Genomic DNA, 16686 nt, shown 5'->3' on the forward strand with positions numbered 1-16686 from the left:
GAACACATCCAGCAATCCAGTATCACAGTAATGATGCTACTCCCAATATTTGGCTTCCACAGGCTGCCAAGTCTGTGCGCTGTACATTTTCACTTGACATGAAATTGAATGTCATCTTTACTCCTGCACAATTCAAACCAAGCACTGGAGATTCCACTCTTACATTCTTTGAACCAGGAGTTTATTTGTAAAGTAGTGGTAATGCTTTCAAACTCTACAGGCAAAATTTAACTCTGCCCATTTGAGATGCTGCTTGCAGCAGACAGTGCAAAATGTTTCAATTATGATCACATATAATCTGCTGAGATAAGTGATCTTGGACATCCTCTGCTGACCATGGGGCTAGATTTAAGATTAAAACACCAAATCTTAAATTAGGAAATGCCCATACAAAGTAATTAATCATGCAACTTTGAAGTATGCTTAACACAGTTTTATGCATATAGGTCATATGAAAGGCAGAATGAATACAGCCTTAAATCAGAGCTGAGCGATTGTATAGCATCTTGTAAGCTTTTGATAACACAAGATCAAAACTCTCTTCTGTGATCTTGGAGAAACAGAAAAACTCCCAAGAACTTGAAAAAAGAATAAAACACTCTTTCACGTGGGAGTTGATGAGAAAGTCACACAAAAGATTACTGCTAATTGAATTATTAAAAATACTTGGACATTTTCAGTTTACTCTGGGGATCTGACAGAACTCTATGCACAATTTTACTGTCTGATCTTACACACTGCAACAGGAGAGAGAAAGAGAAAGAAAGTTATCAAACCATAAAAGTTGTCAGGAGTGCTCTGAGTATGCTACTTGAAGATACGTTTATTCTGGGGTTTGGGTTTTTTTCAACTGACTAGATTTAGTCTCTGGCTTCAGACACTTTCCAAAGGAAAAAAACCTGCAAACAAACAGCTGGCCACGAAAGCAGAAAAATAACGATTTAGGAAGCAGAAGGAAGTATGCAAATTCCTAGCATTGTTCCACCAGTAAATTGCAAGTTGTTTTACCTGCAACATTAGATGAAGATTAGTTACTTTCTGTGCAGACCAACCAGAGTTGTCATCTCCAACTTCAAACCAAGGTTTCATACGCTGAATGTACGAACCTTCTTTAAAGAAATTCTGATTGGAATTATTGTTCTTTAACAAATTTTGTAACAGGAGAAGACAGTCTTCCACTACTATTCCTGGAAAGACAAGTTGTAAGGCATGGATTAACTGAGAAAGTGAAAGATATTCCATCTCCAGAGGTCTAACACCTTTCAGGTATAGCAGAACAGAATGATACTTTCTGTCAATTCTTAGAAGCCCAATATTCTAATGGGGACAAATTATGGTTCTTCCATAACTCTCAAATGAAACTTATTTGTTTAGAGAATGTGCACTGCATATAATACAAAGATTTCTTGTGGCAATGAAAATTCAGTCTTTTGGGGGATTTTTTAATGGCTTGAAGTAAGTATGTGTCTCTATTCCAGGAACAGGCTTCATCAGTCTCCTTTACTACTGCAACAGTGAAGAAAAATAAAGACAATCCTAAACAACACTAGTGTGATGCCAGTGACCCAAGATAAGGGTTTTACTACAGTAATTCTTACTGGGTAATCCGTAGCTTTATTCAGACTCAAACAACATTCTCTCCTCTCATTCCAAAGTTATTTCTAATTCAAATTTCTGAAAAGAGGAAGCAATTCTTAGATCTAATCAGCGAGATAATCCAATCCTCTACATTGCACTGCACTGAGGACACTGACAACAAGCAATAATGCCAAAAACCTATGCACAGAGAAAAGGGATATAACAAAAACATTACGCTGGGAAACTTGGACCAAGAATCTGAATGAGAGGAGTAGACTGACTGGTGACAACACCCTCCTATTTCTGTGCTGGCATCAAACCTGGTCTGCTGATACAGAGGTTTAAAGGTTAATTCCCTCAGCCTGTGAAAACAACAGGCATGGGTGTGTAGCATTAAGGCATGGAGCAACAGAGAGAAGCTGTTTGACAGCTTTCCCCTGCTAGCCATGCTGTGGACAGTAATGCTCAGCAACCCAAGCCTGAGGAAGGTCATAGTGAAGATAAACTTGAAGCAGAGAAACAGGAGGGAAGAGAAAGGAGAGTTTAGCACTTCTGAAAACAAGTGCCCTCTCTGCAATTTGCTTGTTCACTTTTCCTTTCCTCATAGCTTTAGAAATATTTCTCATGACATCATGATCTGCTCAACAATATCCTTCCAGTCTAAACATTTTTGACCCTTCTGTCGTAACCCTTGCTATCGCTAAGCTGCCTATGAGCAATGGCCTGTCAACTTCCCTCACGCCTCATGTGCAGGTGCTGTTACTGCTTGTTATCCCCTGGGTTTTTTAGCATCACACAGCCTCCTTTCATTGACTTCTGTCTATGACAAGTAGTATGAATATGCAGCGTGTTCAGCCTCACGTTTTAAGCTGAAGACACAAGGAAAATGGACAGCACCTCTTATGCCAGCTGTCTGGGATGGTATTTGCCCTTCACCTTCAATGCCACAGATTGTTTAAATCCAGAATGGCCATTTTTAGAATAAGGGGTAGGAGGCAGCACCCTGTTATTCTGTGTATTTACCAGAGGTAAGAAGAACGGTGACTTCCACTGTGGTAACCATGGTTCTCTGCAGTGTAAACATGGATCCCACTGTAGGCATGTATGCCCACGCATCTTATGTACGCAAGGTCTGATTTTTGTTTAACAGTTGTGTCTCTGGGGGCAACACATGCACTCTTTGCCTCTTCATGCTGCCATGTGGGATTGAAAAACATGGAACAGCTGCAACCTCACAATTCAAAGTCTGTGGTAGCTGAGGACTCAGGAAGGTGGTGATGGAGAGTGGGTCGTGAAATATGCAACCACAGCATATCGAAACCCCCCAGTTACTGTAGGGGAAGTGACTGTTCAAGCAGTGTCCCCTCACGCTGGAGGGAATGAGGAGTTTCAGCTGCATCCGTCAAATAATGATTGTAATACTGCTTTCCTGAGTATGGCATCCAACCTAGAGACTCAATCCAAGACACCGTACAACAGCGGGTTACACCACACCGCTGCCTTGCAGTTTTCTGAAACTGGCACATTCCCGAAGCAGGCAGAGGAGGTTGCTTGTGCTCCACTAGAGCGAGCTTTCACATTCAGTGGAAGAGGTACAGCACTGTGTTAGTCACTTTAATATTCTCTGTGAAGAGGTCACTGGATTTTTAGAATGTCAACATGTGACTACCAACATTGGTCCTCTCCATGCAATAAAGGGAAGTCCTGTGTAATTTCCTCTCCCCCAGAGCCGAATTAGCTTCGGGAAGAAGACAGGCAGGTTAATTGACTAGTTTAGATGACTCTGGGTGACATCTGAGCACCACCGTGTCCCTATGGAGTCTCTTTTAAGGAGGTTCAGCCATGAGAAGCTTACTCATCCTTTTGGCTGTCCATTCTTTTGCACATGCACACTCCCAGTGGGATCCACGCAGACACATTCAAAGAAGAAATTAAGTTTGCAAATCTCTAATGGAAGGCCTCAAATCAGAATCCAAGAAGATCCTAGAAGTTGTATACTTGCTCATCCCACCACTCTTACTATGATCCTACTCTGTGTACTTGGTCCTTTTACCCATCCACATAGCACTGGTAACACCTGAAAGTCACTGACTGTGACCATCTGCTGTTCACTCTGTTGTTTCTATATTAAACAGAAAAAACCTTGAGATTCTACTAGGATTGACACAAGCATTGCAACAGTCCTGGCATTTTATCTCCATCACCACATCTTGTGAGTAAAGCAACATTCAGTTCAGACTATACCTCCATCACTGTTCCCTTCATCTGTTACAATATCCAGCAGTCTCTCAAAGGCATTTTCAAAAGCAACTATTTTCTGAATGGCGGCGTTGCTTTTTGTCAGCTGCTGCAGTAACAAGACTCCCTTCAGGAAGAAGATAAATATAGTGACTAGACAAAGCTTTACCAGAAGAGGAGCGTTAGCTTTAAAGAAATGCCCTCCTTGACAATTACAATACATTAGCAGTGTAAAACCTTGGTGGCAATTACTAGATACAATTGTACCTAATGCATGCGGCAACTTGCATCAAACCCCGTGTGAAGCAGTGTTATGCTTCAAACTTAGCTCTAAATGGGAATGTAAAAAACTGCCAAAAGAAAGAATTAAGACAGGAAGTGGCTATAAAAATCATATACAGAGCAGCACTCCTCAGTAATGGGGGAGGGGTGGTTTTGGTCATCTCTAGATATACTGCTTCCCATAGCTACGCTCCTGCATACACTCATGGTGCTTTGTGGTTCCACGAGCTACTGATGCAAATACCATCCAGCATAAAAACTGAATCTGTCTCAGGAACATGCCAACCCATTCCTTCCCACCCACCCTTTCATGTCTCTCCAGAGCACACACGCTCTGGAGCAGCAGGGCTAAGGGGAGGTTGAGTGCAGCATTACAGAAACAATGCAATGGAGAGCTTCTAGTTATGGAGAGGATGAACAACTCTAAACGTATGTACAAGCATGATCACAATCCCTTTGTTCTGTACTTACGTCATTCCGTATCACCTCCCTAGAATCTGCGAGTAAATCCATGAGCCTCGAGACACCTGAAAAAGCAAACAACCACATGATGTGAATTACCATAAGGAGTTTACTATAATCCCATTTTGGAAGTTCCTTCAAGAGTAGTTACAACGCTCGGTTAGAAGTGTCCTTACCCATGGGACTGACAAGAATTATCTGCTGCACCTGGGGTCCTTGCTGCTTTAACAATGATGTAAGAAGTTTCACTCCAGGCCAGCGAACCTGGAAGTCAAATTCCTGCAGGGATATAGAGAATGACAGCAAACAATGAATCCAGGAGCATTTCACACTCTTGCAAATGTCCTACACAGTGACTCTAAAAACAGGACAGCTATATGACTAGGTGCCAAATGGCCCTAATGTAGATGAGCATTCATCACTGTGGACAGGTCCCTTTCCCTGCTCTGCAACAGCGAACATGCTGTAAAGTCAAATCTCACCCCATGCTGGTTTTTTGCTTTAACAGTAACATAACTACCACTAGCTTCAGCTCCACCCTTCTCTCCCCATTTGCAGTCCTGCTCTGCTTCTAAAAGGCAGCACTTTCACCTATCCTATTGTGAGATGTTGCCTTCTTCATTCTGGAAGAGTGATTTCATGCCCATAGTCACCAAAGTTTTTCCTAAATTGCCTCAAGTTTAATTTGTACTACACCAGAGATACACAACCATGAAGAATCAAACACCCACTTTAATGTTTCTGCAGCATTCAAAGTACACCTCTACCCTGATATAACACACCCTCATATAACACAATTCGGATATAACGTGGTAAAGCAGCGCTCCAGTCGAGAGGGGGAGAGGGGCGGGGCTGCGCACTCCAACGGATCAAAGCAAGTTCAATGTAACGCAGTTTCACCTATAATGCGGTAAGATTTTTTGGCTCCTGAAGACAGCGTTATATCAGGGTAGAGATGTATCGCATCACTACTAACCTCTAGAAAGGTCAACAGGAGAGTGACATTTTCTTGCTGTTTAATGAAGATTTCTGTAAACTGTCTTCCCAGATCATCAACCTGTTTTTGTGAATTTTCTTCTGTAATGTTCAAGAAAAATTTGTTATACGGTGACATTAAAATAACTGTAGAACTTCTTTTAACAGGTTGCAGTAAACACACACCCTACTTATGAGTCAAGCTCCAAAGAATCCTTATTGCCATATTAAATAATAAATGTATCTTTTTTCCCCCCACAGTAATCATTGCTAGAATCCGTGTGCCACAAACAATATTTACATTGGTTTAAACATGAGAGAGAATCTGAATGTTTCCTATCCCAAAGTCAGAACAGTAAATGAGGCGCTAATTAATTTTAATAATGGAAAACCATAAATTCACTCAGTAGAAGTGTGATTCAGCTTTCATTTAAGAGGATGGTGTCTTACCATTGACTTTAATGGGAATCAGATCAGGCCCCAGATAAATACTTCATAAAATCTAGACTATTTTTAACTGCACTGTTTACAAGAAATTCTATTTTCATCAGTCACGTCTGCTCAGAGCCACACTTCTCATCTACAGGACCACACACTCAAAATGCAAGCAAGCTCCCAAGTGATCAAACAGCTCTTACAGAGCAGAGAACACCTGCCTTTCCGAATGAAGGACAGGAAGCAGCCTTGGGGATTTAGTGTTTGCATGCAGTTGAAGTGAAGTGTACAGCTGAACAAGTGTGCCACAAAGATCATTCAATACCTTCTTCAAAGAAAAAGTAGATTTACTGCTCCCTCCTTCAAGGCTTTTAGTTTAGGAGTAAAACCGTCTAAAGTTGGATGTCCAAGTACTTATTTACCCTTGAAAAAGGATTTACTTATTTTTTGGTTCAGTGATGGAAAAAAACCCACATGCACCAAAAAAAAAAAAAAAAGGGACATTCGTTTTAAGACGTATTGATGGCAAAATAACCGCTCAGATCATTTGGACTAATTTTATAAAGGCAAATCACTGTCATCCTGTTATCTAGCCTTTGGACTAGAATTATTAAAGTTCTGCACAAGTAATTCAGTCTTATAATTGTTATTTAAGATGTTCATGTTGGACAGACTGGAGAAGTACCCATGATGGCACCAAGAATGTTGAAACAGCATGCCAGATATCATGAATACTGTTGCATCCTGTGTATATTTTCCCATACTGGGCAACGCCAACTATCATTCAGATATGATGGAAAAACAACTAAGTTTAGATAAGACTTTGGATAATCAAGGGATATTAAATATAAGAATCGATCACAAAGCGATGTGAGTCTGTGGTACAACCATCTTTCAGTTAACAGAGGTTGTATTTAGTTAGATTCTGATATGGTCTCTGATAAGCCTTTCAGTTGCAGATCGCTGGTTCAATCCAATTCCTGTCAGTAGCAGCAGAAATTTGTTACAGTACAGTACTATTTGATGACGTAAGTGAAATGACTTTGTCTCCATACAATCTATGGACAGGGGCCTGCCTCACAGAAACCCGTCAAAATAAACTTTCTTGTTGCTCGCCTAAGATTCAGAAGAACTGAATGTGCACGAACTAAACTTGTCACAGTTACAATTGCTTCCTGCATGTCAAGCACAATGGCGGAATTTGGCAATGGTAATATGTACCATATTTTTCAATCTTGTATAATTACCAAATGAGAAAGCTAACTATTCAAAGACATTAGATCTCATGAAAATCTATTGAGTTAAACTGGATTCAGCTAATCCTTGACATGCTATTACAAAAACAATCCTGCCAAATGTATGCTAACCCTCATGATACTCCCTCCTTCCTGCTCTGTGTAATGGTTCCACATGCACTATGCAGGTCAGATCACATTCACCATGTGGAAAGCCCCACTGCAGACAGTGCACAGGGCAGGGAGGGCCATGCTATAGACGCAACATGTAGTTTTACAAAGTTTCACGGTTACTTCCTAAGCTGCATCCAATCTCTGTGGATTGGATGCTCGGTGGCAGATGCACCAAGACAGTGGATATGTAGGCATTACAATGAGCAGAAGCTGGAAAGTCAGGGTCTAATCTGGCAAAATGTTTTGACAGTGCCCCTCTTACTTTTTGGGAGCATTCAGTGCACTACTCACTGAATGCTGAACTCTCTGAAGGTTACCTTCAGAAACAAGACCTGTATTTTTCTATAGCAAGACTATGTTAATGAAACAGCCAGCAATTAGCAGTATCTAATCTAGGAATACCAGTGATCCTCCCTTTGTTAGATTTTAGAAGAAAGCACTGTTTTGTACCTAATACTGAAAGAATACATTCTGCACGTACTCATTGATAGGCAACTCTGGGCTAATTACAATATTACAGACTCTTAAAAATATATTGAATGAAAGTGTAGTTTCCTAAGTTGCATTCACTCTACTTGTCCCCAAAAAAGGTACAATGGGAAGAGAGTTGCCGGGGAGAAATCATTGGGTTAGTCTTCTTACATCCTGCAAGAAAAACTTAACACTTCTCCAACCCGGATATGGTAACTGAATTTTACTCAAAGTTACATAATATGATCTACTAAGAAACCCATTCCAATAACTGAAAAGAACGTCTCACCTCCTGTGTGCATATCTAATGTAGTAATTGGAAAAGTTACCTTTGGCGTTAATGGTTGCTAGACTGCATCATCCACATAAAAACCCAAGAAATAAGCAGTTAAGTGTTTCACTGCAATGATCAGTTCCCCATCTAGCTTCAGCTACCTCCCTTCCCACAGGCCATGCCTGGCCACCTTTATCCTGAACAATTAACAGGAACCCTTGAGCTAAGAGCACAGGTGTTGGTTACATGCTTTGGCACTTAACATCCATCTTGACATGGCTTTCATAAATAGATCAAAAGCAGGTCTCTGTTATTTCATACTGGTGTATTACTGCAGCATGGTATCAGACTGCTAATGGTGACAGCAGAGTGACTTACATTCTCCTAAACATTTCTAACAGACATGTGAATGGGTGATTCAGGTTAGTGACCTTTCCATGCTTAGGTGCGTGTAAGTTACAGAATTGAAGTCTGCACATTGTGGGCATGCATTGGTTTATTTTGCTTATGGCAAGAGTTAAGCCTTATTTTTCCATTATGTCCCAAGTGGCGGATGAGGCTGAGAAACAGAACTGCTGAGTTCCCCATCTACCTCCAGCCCCACAGAGATCTTCCTAGTCATACAGCCCTGTTCCCCCTCCTACACCTTATGTCTAGCCTCCAGTGTACAGTTCCTGTTCCCACCCATTCCCTACCCTACCCCCTTAACCATGACATGCTTCCTCCAGCTCCCCCCCCCCGCCTCTATTTTAAACATCAATACATATCAATGCTAAGAGCACAATGTGGTAGAACCGGGTACATGTTAGGGTGTGGGTGAAGCAAATGCAAGAAAGTAGGGGCATGGGGTTGATAAAGGGGAATTCAGGCTGTGCATGAGGTGGATGAAGGAGACACTCTATTTAGAGAAGTGGCACTCTGGTGAACAGGTGATTCAGAGCAAAGCCCCTTTACCCTCTCCCAAGCTTTTAGTGTAAACCCAGTCTCCCACCTATCCCCACATTCCTACATCCCCTTTGGTTTCCCATGAAGCTGACTCATGATTCATCAAGTAACCAAGGGACGAGCTAGCAGATGGGTGATCAGGTATGGAGGCTGGGGTGGGTGGAGAAACAGCAACATTTTAGTTGGGCAGATTGGGATGTAGGCAGAAGACCTGTGGCCGAGGAGGAAGGAGCGAGAAAAGGGTGAGTGAAGAGAGAGCCTAGTGTCCACCTGAAGGGCTCATCTGCTCAATGAAGCTGCAACCTTAGGGAACCTTTCAAGCACCAATCTCAGCACAGCCAAAAGGCACTAACCACATGCCTCCTCTCCTGGATACAAGCCTCTGTCCTTCCCTACTCATCTGAAGCCTGTTGCTAAAATGCTCTTCCCCTAAAGCCTCACTCAGCCTCTCATGCTCTCCCAAGCCACACCCATTCTCTGTGCTGCCCATTCCCACATGACCTCAGATCCACATCTCCCCTGACAGCACCCCAGCATGCTCCCGGCTGCCCGACCTACTCCCCAAGTGACTCTGCAGAGCACAACTAGTGCCTCGGCAGGACTGCCCTCGTTAACAGAAGCAGCTAACACACAGTAATTCTGTCACCACCTAACCTTGGTATAACTCAGCTGTTATCCTGAATATGAAGAAATTTGTAAGTGTTTAATTTTAACACGTCAAAAGTGGCCCACCCCAAGAAGTCATCAATTAGCTCAAGAAGAGTTTGTGGATTATTGGTGTCAAACTAGAGGAACTCAGAGTAACATGCGGAACACAGGGCAATATTGTGAGAGAAGCAGCTTTATACGCTTCATCTGCAAACATTAAAGATTTTACGAAGCACTACACAGAACACCCTCTACAGAGCTACTGAATTCTTCGGCCAAATTTGGCCTATCAGTCGAGGTCAATTATTTGCAAAACTAAAGTATTTTAGTTCTGCTTTAATTGCAAGTCTCCATACAGACTTAACTATGGAGTTGCTACTGCTGCCTCCATAATTTAGAGATCTGTAACATGGTGACAAATTGCCCACGACCTTGAGTTCTGGCACACAATCTGGACAATGGGAGAACAAGAGAAAGATGTTTACCTTTGATCTCTTCTTCAAAGGGCACAAAAGCCAGCATTTGTTCAAGCACTGAAGTGCCCTTTAGAGTCTAACTCTTGATTTGCTAGGTTTTTCCATTATTAATTGTTGGTGACAGAACTGACCAATTTAAATTTTTATCATAGGTTGCCAATCATCATTACTCAAATATATACACAAGTTAAATGTATTTCTTCCAATGAAGCAGTAATTTTGGTGCCACTAATTTGGAAAAAGTAGAGTCATCTAAGGTTAACTGTTCTCTTTGAGACTTTAGTCTAGGAAGTTGTTAACTCTTCCCTTTCCTTCTGATAACCATGAAAAATTGTGTGTGTACACGACTTTACAAAAACCCGATAAAAACAGATTTTATAGCTGAACCCAGGCGAACCTGACACAATATTCTCATAGACCACAAGGAGCCAGACTTTACAACTTGAAGTTCACCTACAGCTTTCAGAAAAAAACCAAGTTCAGTTACCAGCAGACTCACATTAACACATGCCCTTGTTTTTCCATTAAGTTCTAGCGTCTTAATGCTCAAGAGAGTTCTGGAAGGCAAACCCAACATCCATTTCCCTTTATCAGCATGCTGAGGGGTCTATTTACTCCAATAGTTTTGTTCTCATTCAATATGTCCTAGACGAGTGGTTCTCAAACTTCTGTACTGGTGATCCCTTTCACGTAGCAAGCCTCCGAGTCCGACACCCCCCCCCTTATAAATTAAAACCACTTTTTAATATATTTAACATCATTATAAACGGTGGAGACAAAGCGGGGTTTGGGGTGGAGGCTGACAGCTCGTGACCCCCCATGTAATAACCTTGCGACCCCGAGGGGTCCCAACCCCTAGTTTGAAAACCTGTGTCCTAGACTTTCATATGCAAGGGTCAAACTAAATATAAGTTACCAGAAAAATCATAAGACCATTTAAGAAAATATGGAAAAGGAAAACCAGAAAAATTAAACTGAAAGTTAGAATGGAAGGGAAAGCTGAAGAGGGCATGAGGAAAAAGAAAGAGGTAACACATCAAAAGGATACGACTTCAACTTTGATTTTCCACACTCTGGTCAATTACATTACTGCAGATGCTCTGTCTAGACTGGCTATTGTTATGTGAAGTCATGCTTAAGTTCTGCGAGTGGAGGGGAAGAGGGATCTCTGTCTATGAAGATTAGTTTTAGCTGTTTCAGTAACAAATACCGCTTATCAAACGACCAGTCTTAGTTGATTTGTTAACACACACTAAATGCATCCCAGAATTGGGAGAGATTAAATAGATGAGGAACAAATAAGTGCGTAAGTGGGCAGCTAGATCCATGAAAGGAAAATAATAATGCCATATTCTTAACGTGTATTACTTAAAAGGGACACTGTGAAGGCTGGAAGGTTCAAAGCTTGACTTTTGTTCTGTGTAACAGTTTCTCTTAAGTCCTTCAATGCTTCTTCTAGACACCAGAACGCTATGCGTCCACACTTGGTCGCCAAAATCTTGTGCTGAGCCCTGGTATCCACTTTCATTAAATAGTTAACCGAGAAGTATTTAGACTTTTGGAATGCCAGTAAGCCCACTTACAATCATGGGACAGAATAACACGCCCACAAACTGATAAGTGCCTGAGCATAATGAGAAACACACACATTTCAGGTACAAAAACAAACTTAAGAAATTGAGTTTTAAATCTGAGAGAAGAAAGATTATGACAAATTTTTAGTAAGGATTATAAAAATGTCTTACAGTGTCCTTTTTAACAGTGAAGAGAGCATGAAGGTGAAAAATAACGTGATTAGCAACTATGACTAATAAAAGCAGCATGCTATATAAATTGAGGTTTTTACCTTCCAAATCGTCTGTAAAGGTAGACAAAAGAGGGGAAAAAAAGAAGAGAGAGGTTCACAAGTAAAACAGCTTTCCATGTAGTATAGCAGAACTAATAATGGATTTCAAAGGCAGCCATCTTGGAATTCTGCCACCACTATTACTTTAGTTGTCACGGAAGTGGCAGAACAAGACAACCCTGTACTCCTGCAGTACTTCTGATCATATACGTGATACTAGGCCAGTAGTTCTTTGTTTTTAATGGCCGTTTGAGCACAACGTTCTTATGTCAGAGCCCCCTCCTTTGCGGGGTATTCTACCAAGGCCATTGACAAAAAACTCCATGCACCTGTGCTCCCTATTTGTTCAGTAACTCCAAAATTACAGCAGTAGATTTTACTAGAGGTGCCTGTGCCTTCGATAAAGGAGACTGCACAAGAAGAGGCAACTGAATAAACTTGCAGGAATAGGAATAAGAAAGAGCGGGAACAATGAGGTAGGAATTTGAAGATTCCCATATATCATATTAGTTTCTTTGAGCATTTTAGGCTGCAAGTCTCATTCAGCAATGCAAGGGAAGGCACAATTCTAGAAAAGTGCTCAAGCACATTTCCATTTCTGCCCATACCTTGACATTACATTGAAGTTATATGTATTGGGCAACCTACGTACCTTCCATCAAGACCTCCCTTCTGGTCTCCACTGCTCAAACTTTTGGAGAACTTGTGTAAGGAATTGTTCTACCCCAAAACCCAACGGAGTTGGCAGTATCAGCTTTTCAAGTACAAAACTGAAAAAAATCCAGCAGCACAGTAGCAGTGCTACATAGAATTGAAATCAACAACCAGGTTGTGAGTGTCCTCTGGTTACTTGCAATGCTCTTGAGCTGTATGATGGATGTAATATATGATGAACCCATGGATATTTAGCATGCCATGAATTTTGGAAAATGCATTTATACCTAAGTTTCTCATTTTCCTAAGTCTGCTCCGTTGCATATGTTTTGCCCATGAGCTGACCCGGCCTTCAGACCTTCTTTTGTTGATTCGGGGTGATGTGTTTTCTTTAAAATCCCCAAAAGTCAATAAAGTGGTTTGATGTGCTTGACACTTTAATTTTTAAAACTAATAGTGAGTATGTATGTGGGTCTATTGGTTAGATTGTTTAAACTAATAAACTAGGTCTGGTTTTCTAATGAAAGCAGAAGCAGCTACTTGTGCAATTGCAAAAGGCTGTAACAAAAAGGAGAAATGCAGTCTCTTGGAAAAGTCAATTCAAGTGTTTTGCAGCAACAAAACTGTAGTATGTTTTACTATGCAGCCCACTCTGGCTTTATTTGTTACATTAAATTGCTGTCTGTTTTTCTGGCGGAGGTAGCTGTCTATGAATTATTTGACTGAAGCCAGGAAGTCCAGACCCAATCACTTCATTCCTCAGTTGCCACAAACTGGTTATTAGAGCACTAGAGAAGTCTTACTGACTGATGCTCACCCTCAGGCATGCGGAGAAGTGCAGGCATTATGTGCATGGCCAATATGAGCCAGGCCTGTCTCCCTCCTGTCTGACTGTTCATTGCTATTGTGCCAAATGCCCTTCACTCTGCCCAACAGTCTGAAAAACTTGAGATCTTCACTTGACGGGATAGCTGTTTTACCCCATTCTAAGCAGCAGGGATTTCCCCAGCTGCTGCGGTTAATAGTAAAAGAGAGCAAATTCCAATACAGTCTTTAAGGTGAAGTACACTTTTCCCCAAATCCTAATTATGATTCACAGTAGATTCTCGTTAAAGATTTTATGTTTATATTAGGCTATTTAAGAATCATTTTTAGCAGTAATCATTCTGCAAGATTGTCAACTTTATCTACAGCTCAAGAAAAGGCCTTCAAAGGCCTCCAACGACGAACCAAATAGTCTCGTTCTAAATGTGCCTAGGTGTGATTTTATCATTTAACACACAACTGGGAACCCTCATCATAATGTCTATTCCTCCTATTTGATCCATTTGTTACCATTTTCTTCTTATAAGCTGTTATGACAATGAGCAGCTAAAAATATCAAGTTTCAAGACCAAATGTATTATGTCTCAGATAAGATATGGAAATACTGAGGTGGGAGGGGAAGAGGTGCTTGTTGGGTTGTATTATTAATTATTATTATTATTTTTTCCATCCTAAATTGACAGTCATGGCATGGCTGGCAATCAAAATATTTTCACACTCATGCACAGCCACCTTTAGCTTTTAAGGAATCCATGTTTTCTAAGAGACAGTCATTGATAAGTGAGCAAAAAAGCAGCCTATCATTTGATCAGGGCCACTCATCTCAGTTTTAGCTTGAATTACCAGACACTGACTAATCTGCAAACACAATTTAGGTCTAGTGTCAGATAATCCTTCTGTGGAACATTGTTGTATTTTAGTATGAAACTACAGACAAAATCCCCACTGAAACATACTTATTCCAAATATTACTTACAGAAAGAAATGAGTTAAAGGATTTCATATTACGGCAATGCAAGTTACTGTTGACCAATATTCCTTGCATTCAGACAAATGACTGTAGTGGTACTATCCTAAGAATGGACCCATTAAAGGAACAGTGTTTAGTAAACTGCATACTATTATATTTTTATCATTTGAACGTAAATTATAGAGTAAATACGAAAGTTGCATTTAACTTCAGGGGGTGACTACAATTGCTACTACTGCAGGCTTACCTTGTTCTTCCTCTTCTAGATCATTCGATACTATATTGAAGAGAGTGTCCAAAGCGTAGCCAATTATTTCGGAATCTGAACTGTGAACAGAAGTAACACTTTTCTTTAATGACTTATTTCTTCTTTGTATTATTTCTTTCCTAGTGCAGACACATTAGCAAACAACTGTAGTAAATGGAAAGGCTATGTTGTCATAGGGTATTTTTTTTTTACATTGGAACACTTTGCAGATGTGGAACTGTGTAATCACTGTAGACTTCAAAATCTTCTTCCCTACTTTCATTCCCCTTGGGTGTAATCACTTCAGAAATTAAGAGCCAGTACAAAAATGCTCAGCAACATAACTACCACCATGCCTTTCATTTCAGAAGCCATTCCATCTCTTCTGAGTATCTCCAAAAATTTCATTTCAAGATCAACTATACAAGTCGATCAGCATGAACAATCATTTGTTTGCTCTTTTTTCAAGTTCAGTTTGATGCAGTGATGTTTGCTAATCACTGCGGTTGCACTGAACCTGGATCACGTATCTAGATTAATTCCTTTAGCACATCCGTTAAAGAAATCTCTTAAGAAACCAAGGTATTTCATGGAGATTTCAAGATCTCAAGAGTTTTGCACTTTAAGATTTTGTACTTAATGCTGTAAACAAATTTAGATTTAAAATAAAGGGATAGCTTTCCAAGGCTATAGATAATACAATACAAAATTCCAGAAGCAGAAGTAATTTCACCAGGAACTTCACTAGCCAGACAGCTGGACTCTTTCCCCTACTTCCAAGTTGTGAGACGCTAACCCTCAGGCCTCCCCAAAACCCCATCAAACATTTGTCACTTTTGCAATGTGCCTTGAAAGGCACCAAGTTCAGGTTATTTCAGACCTAAGTAGGGAGCAATGGGCAACCAGTACAGATCCCAGAGCAATGGTGTCACGTGCTACCAACAAGATGCACTTCTCAATAAGCTTCAGTCTCTGAATGGTTTTATTAAGGAGTAGACCAATGTAGGGAGAATTACAATAGTCTAATATTGAAGAAATAAAATCATGGTTAACAATAGCCAGGGACACATAAGAAAGGAAAGGCAGCAACCTCCTAACCAGACATAGCTGGTAAAAAGATCACTGAGTTACTGCTGTAATGGAATTGCCAACAGTAGCTACAGGGATTTAAATAACCCCTCTATTTATGGATCAAGTACTGAATGGTGGATGTGCTCTCCAGTTGTGTCCCCCAACCCACCCTCACCATCTCAGTTTTATCTAGATTAATCCTCATCAGCTCGCTTTCATCCATGCCATAATCTCAACTAGACATTGACTGAAGTGTTGAACTGCACTGTCCAAGTCAAATGGAATAGACATACAATTGGGTGTAAGCAGCTTATTGAAAACACTGCATTTCCATGCTCTTCTCTAACCCTTAAAATGCACCCCCTCCATAGATTGGAGAGAAGGGGTGACTGAATGACACTCCGTAGTACCCCACACTTCAGAGTTCCTCAGGGAGAGGAGCAAATTTAAATTATCTACTTAAGTAAAACTAAAGGAACTTTAAAAATCAAGTTTACTTTTCACCATTTATGGTTTACATTCTGTACTGCGTTCAGCTTCCAGAGAAAAAACAGAATAGCCAGTTCTGTTTTATTTGCAACCAATAGCCAATCAGTTTCACTTTCAGATTCTCAGATATGAACGCTCACATGTGGATTGCAAAACAAAAGAACTTTACACCAACCGAATGCTACTGCCATTTAAGTTAAAATGGAAACATATGCTGATATTGTTTTTTGTAAAAGCCTGGTTTTACAGATCATTAAGTGCTGACTTTAGTGTTGCTGAGCTTTAGGACAGCAGAACTTTTGATCATATGTAGCCACAGCATTAGCTCAAGAAAGCAATTTTCTGTAGAACAAAATTAAGTGTTTGTATTACAATCAGTCAGGGAATTGAG

At 40.6% G+C, this 16686-nt stretch overlaps 1 protein-coding gene across 1 annotated transcript in view; it reads right to left on the bottom strand.

The window, feature by feature from the left end:
• USO1 (USO1 vesicle transport factor) overlaps window positions 1-16686 on the bottom strand; it is a 63894-nt gene that overhangs the window by 36005 nt on the left and 11203 nt on the right. The window contains exons 5-10 of the mRNA XM_050944986.1: window positions 14736-14815; window positions 5537-5637; window positions 4737-4839; window positions 4570-4625; window positions 3823-3943; window positions 1009-1187 (exon numbers count right to left, since the gene is read on the bottom strand). Coding sequence (XP_050800943.1) covers window positions 1009-1187; window positions 3823-3943; window positions 4570-4625; window positions 4737-4839; window positions 5537-5637; window positions 14736-14815 — 640 coding nt within the window. The remainder of the gene's footprint in view (window positions 1-1008; window positions 1188-3822; window positions 3944-4569; window positions 4626-4736; window positions 4840-5536; window positions 5638-14735; window positions 14816-16686) is intronic.

The sequence above is a fragment of the Gopherus flavomarginatus genome, chromosome 3 (genome assembly GCF_025201925.1).
Source record: "Gopherus flavomarginatus isolate rGopFla2 chromosome 3, rGopFla2.mat.asm, whole genome shotgun sequence".
NCBI classification, from domain to species: Eukaryota; Metazoa; Chordata; order Testudines; family Testudinidae; genus Gopherus; species Gopherus flavomarginatus.